The following is a 23,393-nucleotide window of genomic DNA, read 5'->3' as shown; positions in this document are numbered from 1 at the left end:
ATTCTCAAAAAATACATACTAAACCACTATATCAGAGATTCCTGGGGTATGGGACAAAGCCATTGCCTGGTACAGCAGCTAGAATGTTATTGCTGCAATACCTCATAGGATGTAGAATTACAACTGCCATCCCTGAGATTGCAGTTCCTTTCAAAGAATTATAAAAGTAATATTACAGTATACCTCTACTTATGAGGGTAATATATTAAAGGCAGTCAGTCACCAGGAAATTCACAGTTAAACCAGGCACAACACCTTGTAGGGCTAGCTCAATATAATGATATCTTTCACCATTGCTTCATTCTGGAGGAAAAGTACTTTTAAGACATACGCAAATGAGCAGTTAAGTGCACAGAGGATGAGACAAAGCCATTCCATGCACCCTTGCTCCTCCTGCTTTGTCTGCCAGCCCTTCCCTTTCCTTTTTTTTTTTTTTTTATAAATTCTTTATTTATGAAAATTTTAAGAGAACATACAAAATCTAGTCTAATAACATAGTGTAAGATACATCATCGCTCCAGTGTCAGAACTGTCCAAACATTAGCTAGTACAGAAAGAGTACTAGAGAGGTATTGAGCGAGAGGGAGGTCCAGTAATGTAAAACTTGCGTGGATGCTGGATGAGTATCTCCTGAAGTTCGGACATGTAGACACATTTTTAAATAAAAAAAGGAAAGGAGAAGAAGAAAAAGAAAAGAGAATACCAAACAAATGGACGAAAACATAGACCCATCAACAAAGATGGGGCATATACATATCAGAGTGCAGTTGTCAGAATTCAAAATATTACAAGGTTGTATTATAATGTTTGGATAACTATATAACTTCCCTTGAAGGGATGCAGTAGTCCATGTCACTATAGGTAGTAGAAGTCAGAAAATTCAAAGATGGATGTCATTAACATTCGTGCGAATGTTAGAGTGGCCCACAGGTGTTTAAGTACTCAAGGAGTCGCTATGATAATCTAACCAGGGTTGCCAAATTTTTAGGAAGGTGGTCCTATTTCCTCGGTCCCAACCCTCCATTTCCTCCAGAAGGCATATTTGATGCACCTTGTTCCCACCCCGTCATGGCATCTCCAACATTTGTCTGCTGATATTAGGTGAGCTTTGTAGAGAAGATCAGGAGTTCTATACCAACAGGATAGGATCTTAAAAGAGTTTTCTTGAAGGCGTATACATCTTGAAAAGCCATGTGAGTGGGTTAGGATAAATTTACTCTCTTCTTCGGACAGTTTAATCTGCAGTTCCTTTTTCAAAGCCTTTAAGTATGTGAGTCTATCTAGTGAGTGGTCTGAAATCAGTTGGGAATAAAGGAGTGAGTGGCACTTGGAGGGTGAGGCTAGCAGGAGGACAACATTTTCTAACCATGTGGGGTCAGGGTAAGGTTGGGGAGAGTTCTTTTTAAAAGTGTTACTAGTTATATCCAAATCAAGTAAGGACAGAGGTGTTATAACTGGTTTGGGTAGTTTTGCGGTCACTGACTGCAAGTATGCTGGTAAATATGTTGTCTGTAGTGTTGAGCGCGAATATTCTAATAACGAATTTTAATCTCGAATTCGCGAATATTTAGAATATAGTGCTATATATTCGTGATTTCGAATATTCATCATTTTTTTCCATCTGAACACAATTCCTCCCTGCTTCTTGCTTGTGGGCCAATGAGTCATTGGCCCACAAGCAGCTTAAGCAGAGAGGAATCATGACTCTTCTTTATTTTTGGAGGTTTTACCCATAGTAGGTGCAGGGCCTCATCTGCCATCAAGGATCTCTCTATGTCTGCGTAGAGCCTAGTGTTGTCGACCCTAGCTAAAGCTGCCCATCTCTCCAACTGTATGGCATGTAAGTAGGTCTGGAGGTCAGGGAGAGAGAGTCCTCCCTTTCTAGTTTTCTTAATTAGTTCGGAGTAAGCTAGGTGTGGTCTTTTTGTTAAACATAGAAAGGTGGTGAAGAGGCTACGAAAATCTGAGAGGAATTTATTAGATAGTGAGATGGGAATGCATCTCAAGGTAAATAGAATCTGTGGAAGGACATACGTAGCTAACAGGTTCTTTCTTTCTAGCCAGGAAAGGAAGGAGACTTTGATGGAACCTAAGAAGGCCTTAATCTTAGTAAATGGGGGAAGTAGTTTAGTCGAAAGAGCTGGTCTGGGTCAGCAGGGATCATAATTAAGTGTTTAATAGCCTCCCTTGGCCATTGGAAAGATGAGGAGGACTTATTCACACTGAGTTGATTTGCCGATGCTGTGACATTCAGTATTTCTGATTTATCATAGTTTACTTTAAAATTTGATATCTCCCCATAGTCCTCAAATATCTGCAACACCTCTAGGATAGCCTCCCTGGGATTGGTCACAAATAGTAGCAGATCATCTGCGAATGCTGCTAGGGAGTGAACATTGTTGCCCACTCCCATTCCCCTAATTATAGTGCTTACCTTGCTTAACAACATTTCTAAAGTCAGTATGAAAAGCGTGGAAGAGAGACGGCAGCCCTACCTCGTGCCATTTGTGAAACGGAATGAGGGGGAAAAAATAAGTTGACCAGGACCTTGGCAGAGGGTGAGTTATAAAGGGAGAAAATGGCTGACATAAACAGTGGGGGGACACCAAAGTGGTGTAGTGTTTTCTCCATGAAGGACCAGTTAACTCTGTCAAAAGCCTTCTCAGCATCTGTGCCTAGAAGGACTATTTTTTTTTGTGTTTTGTAGAATAATATATGGTGTGTAGCACTCCACTAACATTGTGTTTTCCCTCTCTCCCTTTGACAAATCCTATTTGTTCCTCACCAATCAGATGGGGAAGTAGTTTTGCGATACGGTGACTAAGAAGCTTGGCCCATAATTTCACATCCACATTAAAGGATTTCTGTCATCAAAAAAATCGTTATGTAGCTGGCTGACATTAGCGATGTGCTAATGTCAGCAGAACATAACTGTATGACTTATATCTCCCTGCCTTCCGCCGTTCGCGCAAAATAATGACTTTTATAATATGCAAATTAGCCTCTAGGTGCTAGTGGGGCTGCAGCACCTAGAGGCTCCGTCCTCTCACCGTTTGGCACGCCCTTGTAAAGGTGATTGACATCCTCGGTCTCCTCCGTGCCCAGCAAATCCCTCGCCTGCGCCGTCCATTTTAGTATTAGGCGCAGGCGCAGTGAGAGAAGGACGACGGCAGGCGAGCATCCTTCACTCACTGCGCCTGTGCCGAATAATAAACGGGACGGCGCAGACCAGCTCTTTCATGCCAAATGGTGAGAGGACGGAGCTTCTAGGCGCTGCAGCAACACCCCACCAGCACTTAGAAGCTCATTTGCATATTACAAAAGTCATTATTTATCACTAACGGCGGTAGGCAGGGAGATATAAGTCATACAGTTATGTTCTGCTCACATTAGCATATCGCTAATGTCAGCCAGCTACATAACGATTTTTCTGATGACAGAAACCCTTTATGTAATGAGATTGGCCTATAACTACTGCATTTTGTTGGGTCTTTTCCTTCTTTTTGTATTATAGTGATGTGAGCCATTAATGCTTGTGGAGGTAGTAAGGCCCCTTGGAGTAGTGAGTTACACATAGCCACAATTTGAGGGAGTAAGGTCCTACAAATTTTCCTGTAATAGGTGATGGGAAGGCCATCAGGACCTGGACATTTCCCTGTTGGGACACTGGACAGGAATTCCAATGCCTCTTTGTCTGTAACTGGAGACAATAAAGAAGCTTTGTCCAAGTCAGAGAGAGTGGGGACTTGGACAGAGGCCAGAAAGAAGTTGATCTTCTGTTCTAGCTGGGCTGGGTTTCCAGATCGTAAATTATAGAGTGAGGAGTAGAATCTAGTTAATTCCTGGGCTAGAGAGGGAGTGGTAGTGAGGTTACTGAGATAAGTGAGATTTGATGTTAGAAATAAATGCTTTATCCCTTTGGCCCCTCAACATCTGCGAGAGGAGCTTCGATCCTCTGTCTCCATGTAGATAGAGCTTATATTTAACAGCTTAAAAGGCTTTAGCTGAGCGAATATTTAGCAGGTCTTTCAGTTGGGAATGAAGCTTTACAATGTCAGCGTAGGTGGTGTTAGAAGAAGAGGTTTTGTTGATATTTTCTAATGCAGACAGTTGAGAGAGAATGTAATCTATTTTGGCTGTTCTCTGCTTATGCACCTAAGACCCCAAAGCTATAAGTTCACCTCTGATGTAAGCCTTGAGGGATTCCCACAGACCAGGCTTGGCCATTTAGGGGGGATTATTTATTTAAAAAAATGTGTCCAGCTTCTTCTCCAGTCTGCCTCTGTCCAGTTTACTCTCTAGAAGAGTTTAATTTAGTCTCCATGTCCAGGCCCTCGGGGGAATGTCTTTTAACTGAACTACCAAAGAGAAGGGGCGTGATCAGAGACTGTGATTTGGCCAATATTGGATAGTTTAACGGCTCCTAACACAGGATTTTGTTATTCTCAAAGGAGAGTTCCCCTATATCTCTGGCTGCTGCTAAGATGGCGGCGGTGGCGAGGTAATTAAATAGGCCGCAGATGATGTCCCTCGGCGGAGAGCCCGGATCAGGCTTGGGCCTCAACCCTCTGTGGGCCCTTTCATTGATCACTAAGTCAGCCTTCTTTTGGTCCAGCAGTGAGGCGAATATGTGTCTGACTGTGGTAAGTATGGAGTCTGTCGGGACGAATTCTGGAACTCCTCTTATACGGACATTCTTCCTGCGTCTCCTGTTCTTCTAGATGCAGGAAGACCGCATTCATCTGGTCACGGATCTCAGTCAGGTTGGTTTGCATGGTGCCGCTGTGTTTAATGACTGCGGTATGCATGTTCTCTAAAGCTGCCACTCTGTGCCCCATAGGTTTTAAATCGGTCTTTATGGCTGCTAGCTCTTTCATTACTGACTCAAAGGCCATGGCCAACGATTCTTTTAGGAAGGCTCTTGTGATAGGGATCGAGTCATGTTTACTGTGCGCCTCAGACATGGCGCATGAACTCCCGTCATCTGAATCTTCCATGTATGTGGGTGCCGAGGCAGCAACCGGCACCATCTCATCTTGCCAGGGAAGACATCTTCTTCCTGAGGTATTTATCCATTTCTGATTGCCCTTTGCTTTGCCGAGGAATTCCTTGGGACTCCCTCGGTCTGTCTTTGCTCACCTTGCCCATGTCTGCAGGGTGTAGGTACCTGAGAAGAGGCATTAGAGAGCACTATGTTCAGGAGCTCCCTGATCAAGGGGCCATCTCCTGACGTGTCTAGCTCCGCCCCCCCTCTCTTTCCTTCTTGATGGACAGGGTCAGGTGAGATGCCTGAATCAGGCACTGTCAATCAAGAAGAAAAGGGAGGGGCTAGCAGAAGAAGCCAGAGGAGCGAAGGTGCACAGAGTAGCTTGGGCTCACCCTCAGTGCACTCACCTGCTCATTTGAACATGTACTAAAAGTGCTTTTTCTCCAAAATGTAAAACAGATTGCTAAGTCAAAGGTATCATTGCTTTCAGCTGAGCTAGCTTTACAAGGCATTGTGCCTGGTTTAAGATTAAATTTCATGGTGATAGACTGCCTTACAGGTTATATATAGTACTATACGGTACCACATTCTCTCTAACATACAATAATTAATTCTTCTGCAAGTTGGATCTTTCCAGCCTATAGAAGAGTAACATCTTGGACATCTACAGACCTATTCAGCCTACAGAAGAGTAACATCCAGGACATCTAAAGATCTATCTAGCCACAGAAGAGTAACATTCGGGACATCTACAGATCTATCCATAGATTTATAAAATTGTACAAAAAGGAATAAAAATAAAACAAAAACTAAAGTCTCAAACCGCAATTCCTCCTGGAGCGCAGCAAGTCTATGGTGAGGTAGGTTCAGGTTCACACTTAGTCCCAAATGTTGCATAAAAGACCGCGCAACTCCTAAATCCTCAGTGGAAATGTCAGTATTCAAAGGTACACAGACAGCATCCTCCGATACAATCGATCACTAGATTGAAATCCGGACTTCAGCTCCAGTCGAAGCTTTTGCCTCCTAGATATTATGCAAGACAACTTGACATAGTGAAGTACTGCAGATGTTCTAATAATCACGCTTTTTAATTATACTCACAATGTTAAAACAGGCAAATTCATATGAAACCAATTAAAATGAATCTGGTTTCTCCGCCTGCCCGACCCGGATTTCGCTCTTCGCTTCGTCAGGGGCAACTCCATACTAAGCTAAAAACACTTCATTTTATAATGCTATAGGCATTGTCAATAAAACCTCTATAATCAAATAGCTGAATAACAACAATTTGCCTTCTAAACATCCTGGCAACCTCATGATTAATGCTCACCTTGCATACCTTCTCAACCAACTTATCGCCACAACTATTCCCTTAATTCATTTATCCACATAATATTTAAATCACATACCTCCCTCCCACTTCTCTATTCCAATCATGTGATGCAGTCCCTTCAGTTCCCGATCTCTCTTCCATCCAAAGGGGATCCCAAGGGCTAAGCGCATCGCTTTCCACCAAACATAAACCCAGACATCGAACCCCAAGATGTGTTACACTTATTACTCACTTTATACAAGTCTTAATATCAAACTCAACATTAAATCCGGTCGGTTGTAATGTACCCAAACGGTAAATCCATTCGACTTCCTTTTAATAAATTTTTTCAAGTTACAAAGCAAGGGTTAACAGCCAAACCAAACTCAATATTTTTGGCCCTGATTCTGTCGTTTACAGAAACACCCCATATGTGGTCGTAAACCGCTGTACGGGCACACGGCAGGGCGCAGAAGGAAAGGAATGCCATACGGTTTTTGGAAGGCAGGCTTTGCTGGACTGTTTTTTTTGACACATGTCCCATTTGAAGCCCCCCTGATGCACCCCTAGAGTAGAAACTCCAAAAAAGTGGCCCCATTTTAGAAACTACGGGATAGGGTGCAGTATTGTTGGTACTAGTTTAGGGTACATATGATTTTTGGTTGTTCTATATTACACTTTTGGTGAGGCAAGATAACAAGAAATAGCTGTTTTGGCACAGTTTTTATTTTTTGTTATTTACAACATTCATCTGACAGGTTAGATCATGTGATATTTTTGTAGACCAGGTTGTCACGGATGCGGCGATACCTAATATGTATACTTTTTTTTTATTTATTTAATTTTTACACAATGATTTCATTTTTGAAGCAAAAAAAATCATGTTTTAGTGTTTCCATAGTCTGAGAGCCATAATTTTTTCAGTTTTTGGGCGATTACCTTGGGTAGGGTATGATTTTTGCGGGATGAGATGACGGTTTTTTTGGCACTATTTTGAGGTGCGTGTGACTTTTTGATCGCTTGCTATTACACTTTTTGTGATGTAAGGTGACAATTTTTTTTTTATTTAGCACAGTTTTTTTAAAACTTTTTTTACGGTGTTCATCTGAGGGGTTAGATCATGTGATATTTTTATAGAGCCGGTCGATACGGACGCGGCGATACCTAATATGTATACTTCTTTTTTTATTTATGTAAGTTTTAAACAATAAAATAATTTTTGAAAAAAAATTAAAATCATATTTTAGTGTCTCTAATATTCTGTGAGCCACAGTTTTTTCAGTTTATGGGCGATTATCTTAGGTAGGGGCTCATTTTTTGCGAGATGAGGTGTTTTTTTATGGTGTTCATCTGAGGGGTTAGGTCATGTGATATGTTTATAGAGCCGGTCGATACGTTCGCGGCGATACCTAATATATATACTTTTCCCTATTTTTTACCAATTTTTTTTAACTTTATTTGGGGAAAATGACGTTTTTGTTTATTTTTACTTTTGGGGGGAAAACTTTATTTTTTCAACTTTTTTTTTCACTTTATTTTTTGTCCCACTTTGGGACTTGAACTTATGGGGGTATATTCCTTTACAATGCATTCCAATACTTCTGTATTGGAATGCATTTGCTGTATGAGTAATACTGTATGTATTACTCATACAGCTTCCGGCCTGTGAGATCCAGGGGGCTGGATCTCACAGGCTCTTCACCGGAAGGCGCTACCTTCCATGCCATCGGGTCCCCCCCACAGCTCCATGGGGGACCCGATGGCACCACCGCTGCACCAGGTAAAAGCCGCAAACCGCCGGGCGGCGGTGATCGGAACTACACATGACGTACCGATACGTCATGGGTCCTTAAGGACTCGGGAATTATGCCGTACCGGTACGTCATGCATCCCTAAGGGGTTGAAAAGCGTGATTATTAGAATATCTGCGGTACTTCACTATGTCGAGTTGTCTTGCATAATATCTAGAAGGCAAAAGCTTCGACTGGAGCTGAAGTCCGGATTTCAATCTAGTGATCGATTGTATCGGAGGATGCTGTCTGTGTGCCTTTGAATACTAATTACAGTTTACATTACAGATCTATCCAGCCTTCAGAAGAGTAACATCCGGAACATCTACAGATCTATCCAGCTTACAGAAGAATAAAATCTGGGACATCTACAGATCTATCCAGCCTACAAAAGAACAACGTCTGGGACATCTACAGATCTATCCAGCCGACAGAAGAGTAACATTCGGGACATCTACAGATCTATCCAGCCTACAGAAGAGTAACATCCGGGACATCTACATATCTAACCAGCCTACAGAAGAGTAACATCCAGGACATCTACATATCTAACCAGCCTACAGAAGAGTAACATCCAGGACATCTACAGATCTATTGAGCTTACAGAAAAGTAACATCCAGGACATCTACAGATTTATCCAGTCTGCAGAAGTGTAACATCGGAGTCATCTGCAGATCTATTCAGCCAGCAGAAGAGTAACATCCATTAAATTTCTGTAAGCTTCTAGAAAACTATAGATAACCATATTTAGCTGTTGAAATGGTGCCCAACAAAATGTGAGGAGACAAAGTGATAAAGCAAAATTGAAAAGTATTAGAAAGAACATACTGTACCTAGAAAGATACACAGACAAATAACTATACGATAGATGGTTAAATGGATAGTTAGGCAGCATAGATAGATATATACATAGATAGACAGAATTACTATAGACAGATTTACGACTGCTGCCCTGTGTAAACATGCCACTGACCACTGTGGGTACTGATTCACATGCTCTTATTGTTGATCACCACACGTTACTGGCCAAAATATCTGCCCTGGTAAAAGACTCTTACTTTCAGACACCCTGACATCCTTATTTTCCGATGATTGCATAATCAGACTGATTGGGAGAGTAGATAGTATTACTAAAACTTAACTGTACCTCTACCCACAGCATGTACAACAGATGGTCCAAAACCCCTTATCTGGAAGCCGAGTCCCTCTGGTGAATCTGGAATTTTTACCGTCCTGGCAAAGAAATAAAGTAAATTATTTGTTAAAATGTGAAAAAAGTCCAAAACTCTTATGATATGACATAAATTTTAGCGGCGTATATGGTACTGTTATAATTTATTTCACCTGCATGTATCATATATATCAGTGGAAATGAAATTTTTATGGATGCAAGGAAAAATACAATCTCTAATAATAAATTCTATTATGTACCATTTTGCAGAAAAAAAATGAAATTATTTTCACAATACATCAAACATGAGGCGGCACATAAATATTAGATCAAAAGGTTTTATGCAGAAACTGTAATAAGGGAGGAATTTCTAGCAAACCATATATTTGAGAGAATTATTATAAAGCTGAAAAGTTTTTCATTTTGATGCCTTATTATACCGCATAATCATACTGCCGACTGCATTATACTACACTGCATAGCAACTTGCTTTTCTATGACATAAATGTGACTTTTTTAGTTCTAAACTATATTTTTGTCAGGATCAATTATTTGACTTCAGAAATGGTACATGAAATATGTGAATAAGTACAATGACAAAGTCAGTAAGGTAAAGGTGTAGCAGAGCTGTCATATATCATTTGTGTTATTTGGGGTGTTAAACCAGAACACAATTTAACCTTGTAAGTTAACTTTAAAGGGGTCAATCTTTCCATATGCCCTATTATGGGGATATACGTAGATGTCATAGATATAGCCTTTCATTCGAGACCCTCTTCTATTAGACATAGAGGAGAACCTCTTCCTCTGGCGAACATGGGCAGTCATATTTGACATGGTCAGTCACTCAGCATGTAATACTGTATTACTCCTGCAGTGGGCACTGTTTACCAAGGGTTTCAGAAGCAAGACCAGTAGCAATAGGCGATCAGTGGAACAGCATTGTGGGTGGCCCTCAGGTATATTTAACACATCCTATTTTGCAAGCGCTGGAAAAGATTAAGGGTACGGCAACACAAGACAGATACACCGCAGATTTGCCATTGTGGATTTTGCATGTGGCAAATACATAGGCAAAGTGGATGATATATAAAGAAATCTTATTCAAATTGCAGTGAAAAAAAAAAAATCCACAGCGTAAATTGACATACGGTGTGGATTTTAAATCTGCAGCATGTCAACTTATGCTGCAGATTTCCACAATAGATTTTCACCCTTTGCAATGTTTATAGTGAAATTCAGAGTAAGGGCTCATGCACACAAACGTATTTTGTTTGTATGTCCGTTCCATTCTTTTTGTTGGCGGCCCATATGCGGAACCATTCACTTCAATGGGGCTGCAAAAAAATGGAAATGAGTCTGTGTGCATTCCATTTCTGTATGTCCGTTACGCAAAAAAATAGAACATGCACTATTATTGTCCGCATTACGAACAAGGATTGGACTGTTCTATTAGGGGGCAGCTGTCCCATTCCTCAAAATACGGAATGCACATGGACATCATCTAGCGGATCTATGACAAATCTACAACAGAAATTACACTGCAGAACTGAAGCAAAATCTGTAGAGCCATTTCCTCCCCGCAGCAGATTTGTTGTGGATTTTTTGCTGCAGATTTGCTATGGATTCCACCCAATAGTAGAGTAAAATTTCAATTTCCACTGTGGGTTTTTATGCATTTATTTAAATCTCATCCACTTTTCTGCTGCTGCTGCTGCAAATCTGCAAGCATATCCATCCCATGTGGACATTCCCACAAAGTTTCAACTTTACATAGAACATGTGTGAACATGAACATATTTTCAGCTAAGCAATTTTTTGGCACACATATACTGTACTGTATCTCAAGGCTCAGAAATGTATGTGTGACATAGTATCATCTAGCACATGGTGGGGGCAAGATAAGTAGCAGCTCTCTGAACAGTTTATATATGAGGGAAACAACACATCTGAAATAATCCAATTTCACTAATCCTTGCTATAGTCCTTGTGACATTCCAGCTGGCCCCGTAGATGTAAGATTGTAGGAAGAGACTGGAAAATTAAAGGTATCTACCCAGTATTATCTATTGGGAGTACAGCATACAGTGTAGGCACCATAGTGGCTCAGTGCTTAACACTGGTGCCTTGCAATACTGGGGTCCTGGGTTCAAATCTGACCAAAGACAAAACCTGTATGGAGTTTGTATGTTCTCCCTGGGTTTGAGTAAGTTTCCTCCACCACTCCAAAGACAAATTAATAGGGAACATAGATTATGAGTTCCACTAACTAACTAACTAATATCTGCATACATAATTGCATTGATTCTTCAAAAGCTATGTACACCTTCGGAGGCAATTTTTGTTTATGATTGCATTTTACTCATTTTTGGCTAAAAATCATATTTCCAATTGGCCTTTAAGAATATTGAGCAGTTATTTCACAAAGGGTTAACTGTTTTTCTATCTGTGTGCATCCTACTTTAAATTTCACTTAAACCTTATCTCTAAACTACTGAGAGGTCATAAACACTTATTTCAGCCACATTTTTATCAGTAAGATAAAAATTGAGTTATAATAAGTGTTTATAATGTCAGAGAGCAGAAATAAGGAACCCGTCAGTTCCCCAAATGACAAAAAAGAGAGAAAATCCATAAGCTGCTACTAGAGCATCTCAGCTACGTGCAGAAAAAAGGATGCCATATTTTTTATAAAGACTAGTGATGATCGAGCATGCTCGGCCGAACACGAGTTCGGTTTGAGCATCTCGATGCTCGGCACATGGCGGTATTCGTCCGAATACCGCATGTGCTCAAGCGCAATGCTCGAGTCTCTGCCTCACATGTTTATTGGCTGCTACGCAGCCAATAAACTTTCAGGTAAGTACTGCCCTCACTGTAATGCCGTAGCCATGTTGGCTGCTGGCATTACAGTGATTGGCTGGCCGGAACGCATGTTTGGCTCATTCTTAGTCAGGGAGAGCTGTGCTGAGGAAGGGACAGACAGTGGTGGGAGTGATTTACGAATATTTTTACCACCAAAACTTTTCCGAGACTCAAAACTTCTTTTAAGGACAATTGTGTGTGGCAACAGCAATATCTTTTTTTTTTTAGCGCAAACTGTGCTAAATAGCTTAAACTTTACAGACCCAAAAGTCCTTCTAAGGACTATTGCGTGTGGCAGCAATATCTATTTTTAAGGCATCCTGCTCTAAATAACGTACAATAGTTAGGCCGCTGCGGACAGCAACATTAGCTACGCCACATCTCCAGTGTAAAGTGTGCGCATCCAAAACAAATCTGTGACATCCAGTGTACTTTTTCCGTAGACGGTGTCCGCTGCAGACAGTGACACATCTTCAGTGTAAAGTGTGCGCATCACACAAATATCTGACATCCAGAGTACTTTTTCCATAGACGGTGTCCGCTGCGGACAGTGACATTACCAGCGCCACATCTCCAGTGTAAAGTGTGCGCATCCCAAAAAAATCTGTGACATCCAGTGTACTTTTTCAATAGATTGTTCAAAGAAAAAGAAACACAGTCAGCACTGCACCGTGCAGTTTTTTGAACTTCTGACCGGATTCACACTTGCCATGGCTGCTCACGCGATACACTGGTGGTGCTCTGCTATTTAAAGTATTGAATTGAATCATGAAAAATGAGATGATGAGAAAAAAAGCGTCACTCACCAATTATTGTATTGATAGTAGCTTTATTCCGGGTAAAAACATACTAGATGCAGGTCACTGCACAGCAATCCAAGGCAACAGCCGTTTCGCACTAAACAGTGCTTTGTCAAGCCTCCTGTGACGTGGTTGAGGGGTGTAGTAAATACCACACTCACTCCTCCACGTGACCAGTCAACAGGTGAGACAATTACATGTCCATGTACAGTCAGGTCCATAAATATTGGGAGGTCGACACAATTCTAACATTTTTGGCTCTATACACCACCACAATGGATTTGAAATGAAACGGACAAGATGTGCTTTAACTGCAGACAGTCAGCTTTAATTTGAGGGTATTTACATCCAAATCAGGTGAACGGTGTAGGAATTACAACAGTTTGCATATGTGCCTTCTACTTGTTAAGGAACCAAAAATAATGGGACAAGTGGCTTCTCAGCTGTTCCTTGGCCAGATGTGTGTTATTCCTCATTATCCCAATTACAATGAGCAGATAAAAGGTCCAGAGTTAATTTCAAGTGTGCGATTTGCATTTGGGGATCTGTTACTGACAACCTCAAGATAAGATCTAAAGAGCTGTCACTATCAGTGAAGCAAGCCATCATTAGGCTGAAAAAACACAACAAACCCATCAGAGAGATAGCAGAAACATTTGGCGTGGCCAAAACAACAGTTTGGAACATTCTTAAAAAGAAGGAACGCATAACGACGTCCCAATATTTATGGACCTGACTGTATCTAATACAAATAAATACAATGTTAAGAACAACATAATTATATAAAGACAGCCAGGTCATTCTTATCATTCAGACCCAATGGTCCCATGGCATTAGTTTTAATAATCCACTCAGCTTCTTTTTGTAATAGTTTACGCTTTCTATCTCCTCCTCTCATAGACAATTTAACTACTTCTATGCCAGCACATCTTAAAACCTTTTGATCTCCCTGATGCATAGTGTGTATATGTTCAATGAGGCGGGTCGCTCCGATACCAGTTTCAATTGATTTCCTGTGTTCCCTAAAGCGAACCTATAGGGGTCTATAGGTTTTACCAATATAGAATCGGCTACATGGGCAGAAAATAACATATACAATATATGTAGTTTTACAATTAATAAATTCTCTTACTGTGTGTTCTATACCTCCTACATGAATTCATGTACCTCTGGGCACAAAATTACACATAGAGCAGTGTCCACATCTAAAGTTTCCCCTTGGTCCCCATCTCTCCAACCAATTAGTTTGCGAACTTTGACTACGTCTAAAACTAACAATTGGCATATTCTGCATTTTATCTCTCAAGAGATCATCTCTTTGTAACATATGCCAATTGTTCAGAATAGCTTTTTTAATTGTTTGGGCCATAGGGGAATACTCAAATGTGAACACAGCTCTAGCGTTCTTTGGGAACTGTCCTCTGATTATACTTTTCTTTTTCTTGTGTGATGTCAGACCATTTATCCTTTGTGTATACGTTTTTTTATAAGCTTTATCAATAACATGCACTGGATATCCTCTTTGCAATAATCGTATTTTTAGATCTCTACATTGTTCTTCAAAAACTTCTCCATTTGTTAATATTCTTGCTAACCGCACAAATTGGCCATAAGGGACTGCTGTCAGCACATGTGGGGGATGAAAACTCTTAAAATGTAATAGGGCATTAGTAGAAGTGGGTTTTCTATATATTGTGGTGTCTAGACTGCCGTGCTTTGCGCTGATTTGAACATCTAAAAACTCTAATTCTTGTTGTTCAATTCTACTTGTGAATCGCATATTCATATCATTGATGTTATTAAGATGTTCTACAAAGGAGTGGAACAATTTCTTATCACCAGCCCATACAATAAATATGTTTCACATATGGATTGGTAACCGTGAAAATATATTTCTCCTCAAAGGCTGCCAAAAACAAATTAGCAAAGGTACAGGAGACCGGCGTCGCCATCGCTGTACCTGCTATTTGACTGTACCATTGCTGATCATACATAAAGGAGTTATGAGACAATACAAATGACAATACTTCCCCTTTGAACTCAGTGTAGAGCGCACTCTTACCGAGCCTAGTCAATAAACTGCAGATGGTTTGTACTCCTTTCTCCTGGGGTATTATTGTATAAAGACTTTCCACATCTATTGAAGCTAGCAGATAATCTTCACTTGCCACTCAATCTCTTTAAGAGCTCCTAAAAAGTCACTGTGTCCTCCAGATAAGACAGAATCCCTTGTAAAGGTGTTCACAAAGGGAGTCAAAACTGCTTTCACTCCACCCTTGCCAGCCGGCAGTAGCCTTGACCTCTTTCAGAGGCAGGTTATCAAAGAAATTAAAGCTGATATGAGGCACTGGGGGCTGGAGAGAGGCTGCTGGGGGGCTGATTGGGGGTCATTCACATTGGGGTCTGATCTAAAGTCTTATTGGGGTCTTATTGGGGCTGTCAGCCGAGGTCTGATTAACATTGGGGGAATGATTGATGGTCTGACCTCGGGTGTAATGAGAATTTTTTTTCCTTATTGTCCTTCTCTAAAACCTAGGGAGATGATGTAATTGCGCCGCCTGAGCCGTACAGTGCGGGACACAGGCCGGAAGAGGCTTGCATCGCATCGCTGACAGGGTGGAGGTAAGTGTTTTTTTTTTTGGGGGGGCTTTTCTGGGGGCATTGTTTGCAAATATGCAACGCTATGGGGGTATCTACTGGCTGCATGGCTAACACATGGGGGTATCTACTGGGGGCATTGCTGGCATATGGGGACAGTATGGGAGCATCTACTGGGGGCATGGCTGGCACAAAGGGGACACTATGGGGGCATCTACTGGGGACATTGCTGGCACATGGGGGGCATCTACTGGGGGCATTGCTGGCAAATGTGGACACCATGGGGGCATCTACTGGGGACATTGCTGGCACATGTGGACACTATGGGGGTATATACTGGGGGCATTGCTGGCACGTGGGGTGCATCTACTGGGGGCATTGCTAGCACATAGGGAACACTATGGGGGCATCTTATACTGGCACATCATGGGGATACTATGGTGTTGGAGGGGAGGAAGAACACAATGGGGGCATATTATATAGGCACACTATGGGGGCGCTAAGAAGGGGCATTTATACTAGCACATTCTGGGGGACACTATGGGGGAATCTTATACTGGCACATTATGGGGGCATTATGGGGAAGAGGAGATGAGCACTATGTGCGCATTTACCAGGGGCATTATATAGGGGTGTTTTATACTTGCACACATTATGGGGGCACTATGGGGACATTAGCTCAACTGGGGGCACTGAGGGAATTATTTTATACTGGCACACAGAACAGGAGCATTTTTTAACTAGTGCACATTATTATTATTATTGAAGGTGTCAGGTGAGTTGTTAAGAAGGTAGGAGGAGGATGGAAAAGTAGGAACCTACTGATAGCAACCCATTCTTTCATAATCACTTCTTGGAGTTTGTCAGAATTAGTGGGTTTTTGTTTGTCCACCCGCCTTTTGAGGATTGACCACAAGTTCTCAATGGGATTAAGATCTGGGGAGTTTCCAGGCCATGGACCCAAAATGTCAACGTTTTGGTCCCCGAGCCACTTAGTTATCACTTTTGCCTTATGGCACGGAGCTCCATCGTGCTGGAAAATGCATTGTTTTTCACCAAACTGTTGTTGTATTGTTGGAAGAAGTTGCTGTTGGAGGGTGTTTTGGTACCATTCTTTATTCATGGCTGTGTTTTTGGGCAAAATTGTGAGTGAGCCCACTGCCTTGGATGAGAAGCAACCCCACACATGAATGGTCTCAGGATGCTTTACTGTTGGCATGACACAGGACTGATGGTAGCGCTCACCTTTTCTTCTCCGGACAAGCCTTTTTCCAGATGCCCCAAACAATCGGAAAGAGGCTTCATCGAGAATATGACTTTGCCCCAGTCCTCAGCAGTCCATTCACCATACTTTCTGCAGAAGATCAATCTGTCCCTGATGTTTTTTTTGGAGAGGAGTGGCTTCTTTGCTGCCCTTCTTCACACCAGGCCATCTTCCAAAAGTCTTCACCTCACTGTGCGTGCAGATGCGCTCACACCTGCCTGCTGCCATTCCTGAGCAAGCTCTGCACTGGTGGCACTCCGATCCCGCAGCTGAATCCTCTTTAGGAGACGATCCTGGCGCTTGCTGGACTTTCTTGGAGGCCCTGAAGCCTTCTTAACAAGAATTGAACCTCTTTCCTTGAAGTTCTTGATGATCCTATAAATTGTTGATTGAGGTGCAATCTTAGTAGCCACAATATCCTTGCCTGTGAAGCCATTTTTATGCAACGCAATGATGGCTGCACGCGTTTCTTTGCAGGTCACCATGGTTAACAATGGAAGAACAATGATTTCAAGCATCACCCTCCTTTTAACATGTCAAGTCTGCCATTTTAACCCAATCAGCCTGACATAATGATCTCCAGCCTTGTGCTCGTCAACATTCTCACCTGAGTTAACAAGACGATTACTGAAATGATCTCAGCAGGTCCTTTAATGACAGCAATGAAATGCAGTGGAAAGGTTTTTTTGGGATTAAGTTAATTTTCATGGCAAAGAAGGACTATGCAATTCATCTAATCACTCTTCATAACATTCTGGAGTATATGCAAATTGCTATTATAAAAACTTAAGCAGCACTTTTCCAATTTCCAATATTTATGTAATTCTCAAAACTTTTGGCCACGACTGTATGTGTGTTGCATATATATGGTGTATGTATATGTAAACATGTGTCGTGACGCCGCGTATTTGCCGTTGAGTAGGTAACCTGTTCTTAAAAATTTGAATCCCACTCCTGCCTATTACATTTTAAGAGTTTTCATCCCCCACATGTGCTGACAGCAGTCCCTTATGGCCAATTTTTGCGGTTAGCAAGAATAATTACAAATGGAGAAGTTTTTGAAGAACAATGTAGAGATCTAAAAATACAATTATTGCAAAGAGGATATCCAGTGCATGTTATTGATAAAGCTTATAAAAAAGCGTATACACAAAGGATAAATGGTCTGACATCACACAAGAAAAAGAAAAGTATAATCAGAGGACAGTTCCCAAAAAACGCTAGAGCCGTGTTCACATTTGAGTATTCCCCTATGGCCCAAACAATTAAAAAAGCTATTCTGAACAATAGGCATATGTTACAAAGAGATGATCTCTTGAGAGATAAAACGCAGAATATGCCAATTGTTAGTTTTAGACGTAGTCAAACTATAGGAGATGTATTACTAGTAGTAATTTTGTGAGTTCGCAAACTAATTGGCTTGAGAGATGGGGACCAAGGGGAAACTTTAGATGTGGACTCTGCTCTATGTGTAATTTTGTGCACAGAGGTACATTAATGTAGGAGGTATAGAACACACAGTAAGAGAATTTATTAATTGTAAAACTACATATATTGTATATGTTGTTTTTTGCCCATGTGGCCGATTCTATATTGGTAAAACCTATAGACCCCTATATGTTCGCTTTAGGGAACACAGGAAATCAATTGAAACTGGTATCGGAGCGACCCGCCTCATTGAACATATACACACTATGCATGTGCTGGCATAGAAGTAGTTAAATTGTCTATGAGAGGAGGAGATAGAAAGCGTAAACTATTACAAAAAGAAGCTGAGTGGATTATTAAAACTAATGCCATGGGACTATTGGGTCTGAATGATAAGAATGAACTGTCTGTCTTTATATAATTATGTTCTTAACATTGTATTTATTTGTATTAGATACATGGACATGTAATTGTCTCACCTGTTGACTGGTCACGTGGAAGAGTGAGTGTGGTATTTACTACACCCCTCAACCACGTCACAGGAGGCTTGACAAAGCACTGTTTAGTGCGAAACGACTGTTGCCTTGTATTGCTGTGCAGTGACCTGCATCTAGTATGTTTTTACCTGGAATAAAGCTACTATCAATACAATTGGTGAGTGCTGCTTTTTTCTCATCATATCAGTTTTCATGATTGTTTTCAATAGATGGTGTCTACTTCTGACGGTGACAAAATGTGCGCATCCCAAAATTTATCTGTGACATCCAGTGTACTTTTTCAATAGACGGTGTCCGCTTGTGACAGTGACATTACCAGCACCACATCTGCAGTGTAACATGTGCGCTGAAAAAATTTATCTGTGAAATACAGTGTACTTTTTTGCGTAGACGTTGCGGACAGTGACATTACCATTGGTACCTCTCCTGTATAACGTTTCCTCATCTCAAACACCTTTGACATTCCATGTACTTTTTCATTAGCCGCTGGTGACAGCATTGACATTATCTGCGGGATATCTCCTGTGTGATGTTTCCACATCCCAAATACCTTTTCAAATTTGTTTGCGCATACACTTCCAAATCCTACGCTACTGTACGTGTGACAGACTTTCAATCATATATAACATTTAATATGAAGAAGGCGAGCAGTAAGGGATGGGGCAGTGGCCGTGATGCTGGGCACGGTGAAACTGTGCCTGCTGCCAGAGCACAAGAAAAACAATCATCCACGATACCTAGCTTCATATCCCAGTTTGCAGGGCGGCGCAGGACACCAATCTTGAAGTCAGACCACTGCGACAAGGTGGTCGGTTGGATTGCAGCAGATAATGCTTCCAGTTGCTTAAGCACCACCCTGTCTTCCACAAAGTCTAGTCTCAGTAGCCAAGAGTCTGCTCAACCAAATGCTCACCCTGATCCTCCTTCCTCCCACCATGGAGAGTCTGGGCAAACAAGTGATCCTACATTCTGATATTCCGAGGAGCTCTTTTCAGCGCCATTCCTTGATTTGGCCCTCTCGCCAAGCATGCTTGAAGAGGGACAGATCTTGTGCCCTGATTCCCAAACTCGTGAGCATCCACAATCACAAGAAGATGACAGTGGGGAACGGCAATTAATGTTTAATGAGGTGGATGATCATGAGACACAGTTGCCAATAACTCAACGGCAATTACTGTCTCAAGAGGATGATGAAGAGGATGAGATACAGTTGTCAATCACTGAGGTAGCGGTTAGGTCAACAAGTCAGGAGGATGAGCAGAGTGAAGAAGTGGAAGAAGAGGTGGTCGACGATGAAGTCACTGACCCAAACTGGGAAGGTGGAGAGCCGAGCAAGGACAGCAGTACAGAGGGGGAGGGATCTGCTGCACCGCAACAGGCTGGAAGAGGCGTCCAAATGTCCTTACCCCAGGCTTTTGAACGCAAGCGCAAATACCAAGCCACCCACCCACAGGCCATAGCACTAAATGCACAGCTTTCCAAATTACTGGCCTTGGAAATGTTGCCATTAAGGCTTGTGGACACTGAGCCTGATGTTGGCGGCTGTCCCGTGTTACGCAGTCCCCAGCCGCCACTATTTTTCAAGGTGTGCCATGCCCGCCTTAAACCAGCATGTGTCCCGTAACATCACACGTGCCCTGACCAACGCAGTTACTGGGATGGTCCACTTAACGACGGACACATGGACAAGTGCATTCGGCCAGGGACGCTACATTTACCTGACAGCACACTGGGTGAATGTTGTGGAGGCTGGGAGCGAGTCGTACCCTGGGATGGCACAGGTGCTACCGATGCCAAGGATTGCGGGCCCTACATCGATCAGGGTTTCCGCCAGCACCTACGTTAGTGGCCCCAACCCTCACTTCTCCTCCTCCGTCTCCTCCTCCACTTCCACCTCCGAATTATCCGCGTGCAGCACCAGTCAGTCATCAGTCGGTAGCTGGAAGCAGTGTAGCACTGCATTGCGAAATTAGCAACAGGCCGTGCTGAAGCTGATATGCTTAGGGGACAAACAGCACACCGCCGCAGAGCTGTGGCAGGGGATAGGAGACCAGACTGAGCTGTGGCTCTCGCCACTCAACCTAGAAAGAGGCATGGTTGTGTCTGATAATGGCCATAACTTGGTGGTGGCTTTGGAGCTCGGCAACCTCACACACATCCCATACCTAGCCCACGTCTTAAACTTAGTGGCTCAGCTGTTTCTCAAAACCTACCCCAATTTGCCTGAGCTACTGGTGAAGCTGCACCGCGTGTATGAACATTTCCGCAAGTCATCGACAGCTTCAGCTGGTCTGTCAACGCACTGTTGTGCGACGTGAGCTAGCGATGGAACTCAAAGTTCCACATGTTGGCCAGGCTTTGTGAGCAGCAGAGAGCAGTAGTGGAATACCAGCTGCAACATGGTCGTCGCCTTTCCAGTTAGCTTCCACTATTCACAAGCGACGAGTGGGCCTGGATGTCTGACCTCTGTGAGGTTTTAAGAAACTTTGAGGAATCAACACAGATGGTGAGTGGCGATAATGCTATTATCAGCGTAACAATCCCACTTCTATGTGTACTCAAACGTTCGCTGCTCACAATTAAGGACGACACTTTGCATGTGGAAATGGGGGAAGACATTACACAGGGTGATAGCTAGACCACCCTCAGTTCGTCTTCTCAGCGCAAATTGGACGATGAAGAGGAGGAGGGGCAGGAGACGGTTGCCTCCGCTACAGAGGGTAGTACCCATAGAAGTGACTGTTGGTACTATGGCACACATGGCTGACTTCATGTTAGGCTGCCTTTGCAGCGACCCGCGCTTTATATGCATTTTAGACAACACGGATTACTGGTTGTTTACCCTTCTCGACCCTCGCTACAAAGAGAACTTATCATCTCTCATTCCTCTGGTGGAGAGGATGAGCAAAATGGTTCAATACCAGAAGATCCTTGTTGAAAAATTGCTCCAAAAATTTCCATGTGTCAACGCTGGCAGCAGAGTCCGTACTTCCTTGGCCAACTGAGGAGGGGAGAAAAGGGGAACACACAGCAGTTCCAACAGAGGCAGGGCAACACTCTCCAAAGCCTGGGACAGTTTCATGACACCCCAACACCCTCACCCTGATGCGCGGCCTAGTTGTCACCGCCAGACATCTGTGAAGCTCTGACAGACGTTCTTCAGAACCTCCTACTTGAGGTTCTTTTGTTTTGCTTTCGTTTTGTCATCTCGTTTCCCTCTCTCAGCTGTCATCTAGTTGCACTGATTGCATCCCTTTAAATCCCCTCCCATACTGCATCACTTTGCGGTTTATACAACTTCCTGGAGTGTGCTGATGCTAGAAGCTGTTACTGCTGCATCCACAAGATAAGTCTGTTTCTTTATTCCTGTTTGCTTGATCCTAGGTGACCCTGACTCCCTCCGTATTAAGTGTAGGGAGCCGGTGGTCGTGTCCCCTCACTATTATAGGGTGTTCAGGTGTCATACAGTCGAGGAACGAGGGTATGCAATTATCTACCATAGAGATTTAACATAGGCTGAGCAGTAAGGGAGAGAGCTAGGGCTGTTACAGGGCTTACCCTTTGGTTCCTTAGTTTTGGGATCAAGTCAGTCGGATCTTCATTTGTGTCTTCTAGTTTTCTGTAACACCTTCCGTGACACTAGTGTCACAAGGAGGGAAAAATTTTGGAAGATGGTGAATGGGTATGTAGCAGACCGTGTCAGTATCCTCAATTATCCCTCAGTGCCTTACAACTACTAGGTGTCCAAGCTGGAAACGTGGCACGAACTGGCGCTCTACGCCTTGGAGGTGCTGCCCTGCCCTGCCGCTAGTGTTTTGTCTGCTGGTGGCATTATAACAGATAAGCGTATCCGCCTGTCAACTGAAAATGCTGACATGTTGACTCTTATAAATATGAACAAGGTCTGGATTGACCGTGACTTCTCTACTCCACCAAAGGAAAGCTGATGAACATAAAGGCAATGTGTTGTTTATAATGTACTGAATACACTGTATTCTCATGCAACTCTTCCACCACAAACAAGGGTATATGGTTGAATCTTCCTTTTCTCATTCTCCTCCTCTTCCATCATATCAACATGCTTATTCATCGCATATAATGCCCTCGCATATATGCCCTTTACATATAATGTTTTACAGGGTCAGCTCACCAGCAGGCCCTCGCATATAATTTTTTACAGGGTCAGCTCACCAGCAGGCCCTCACCTACAATGTTTTACAGGATCAGCTCACCAGCAGGCCCTCGCATATAATTTTTTAGAGGGTCAGCTCACCTGCAGGCCCGCTCCTAAACACTTTTACAGGGTCAGCTCACCAGCAGGCCCTGGCATATAATGTTTTACAGGGTCAGCTCACCAGCAGGTCCTGGCATATAATTTTTTTACAGGGTCAGCTCACCAGCAGGCCTTCACCTACAATCTTTTACAGGGTAAGCTCACCAGCAGACCCTCGCATATAATTTATTAGAGGGTCAGCTTACCTGCAGGCCCGCACCTAAAATCTTTTACAGGGTAAGCTCACCTGCAGGCCCGCACCTAAAATCTTTTACAGGGTCAGTTCACCTGCAGGCCTGCACCTAAAATCTTTTACAGGGTCAGTGTCACAGTCATTACCGCTGGCTGTGACCTTTTGTCTATGCTCTCGCTGCAGCTCCGTTCCTCTGTATTATTTGTGGTTC

At 42.7% G+C, this 23,393-nt stretch overlaps 1 protein-coding gene across 2 annotated transcripts in view; it reads right to left on the bottom strand.

Annotated features, from left to right (window-relative positions):
* PREX2 (phosphatidylinositol-3,4,5-trisphosphate dependent Rac exchange factor 2) overlaps window positions 1–23,393 on the bottom strand; it is a 430,245-nt gene that overhangs the window by 197,588 nt on the left and 209,264 nt on the right. For both annotated transcript variants that reach the window (XM_040432527.1, XM_040432528.1), the window contains exon 19: window positions 9,241–9,326. In XM_040432527.1, coding sequence (XP_040288461.1) covers window positions 9,241–9,326 — 86 coding nt within the window. The remainder of the gene's footprint in view (window positions 1–9,240; window positions 9,327–23,393) is intronic.

This window comes from Bufo bufo, chromosome 5 (assembly GCF_905171765.1).
Source record: "Bufo bufo chromosome 5, aBufBuf1.1, whole genome shotgun sequence".
In the NCBI taxonomy this organism is placed as follows: Eukaryota; Metazoa; Chordata; class Amphibia; order Anura; family Bufonidae; genus Bufo; species Bufo bufo.
The sequence above is the reverse complement of the archived record's forward strand: the minus strand, read 5'-3'. Positions and strand labels throughout refer to the sequence as shown.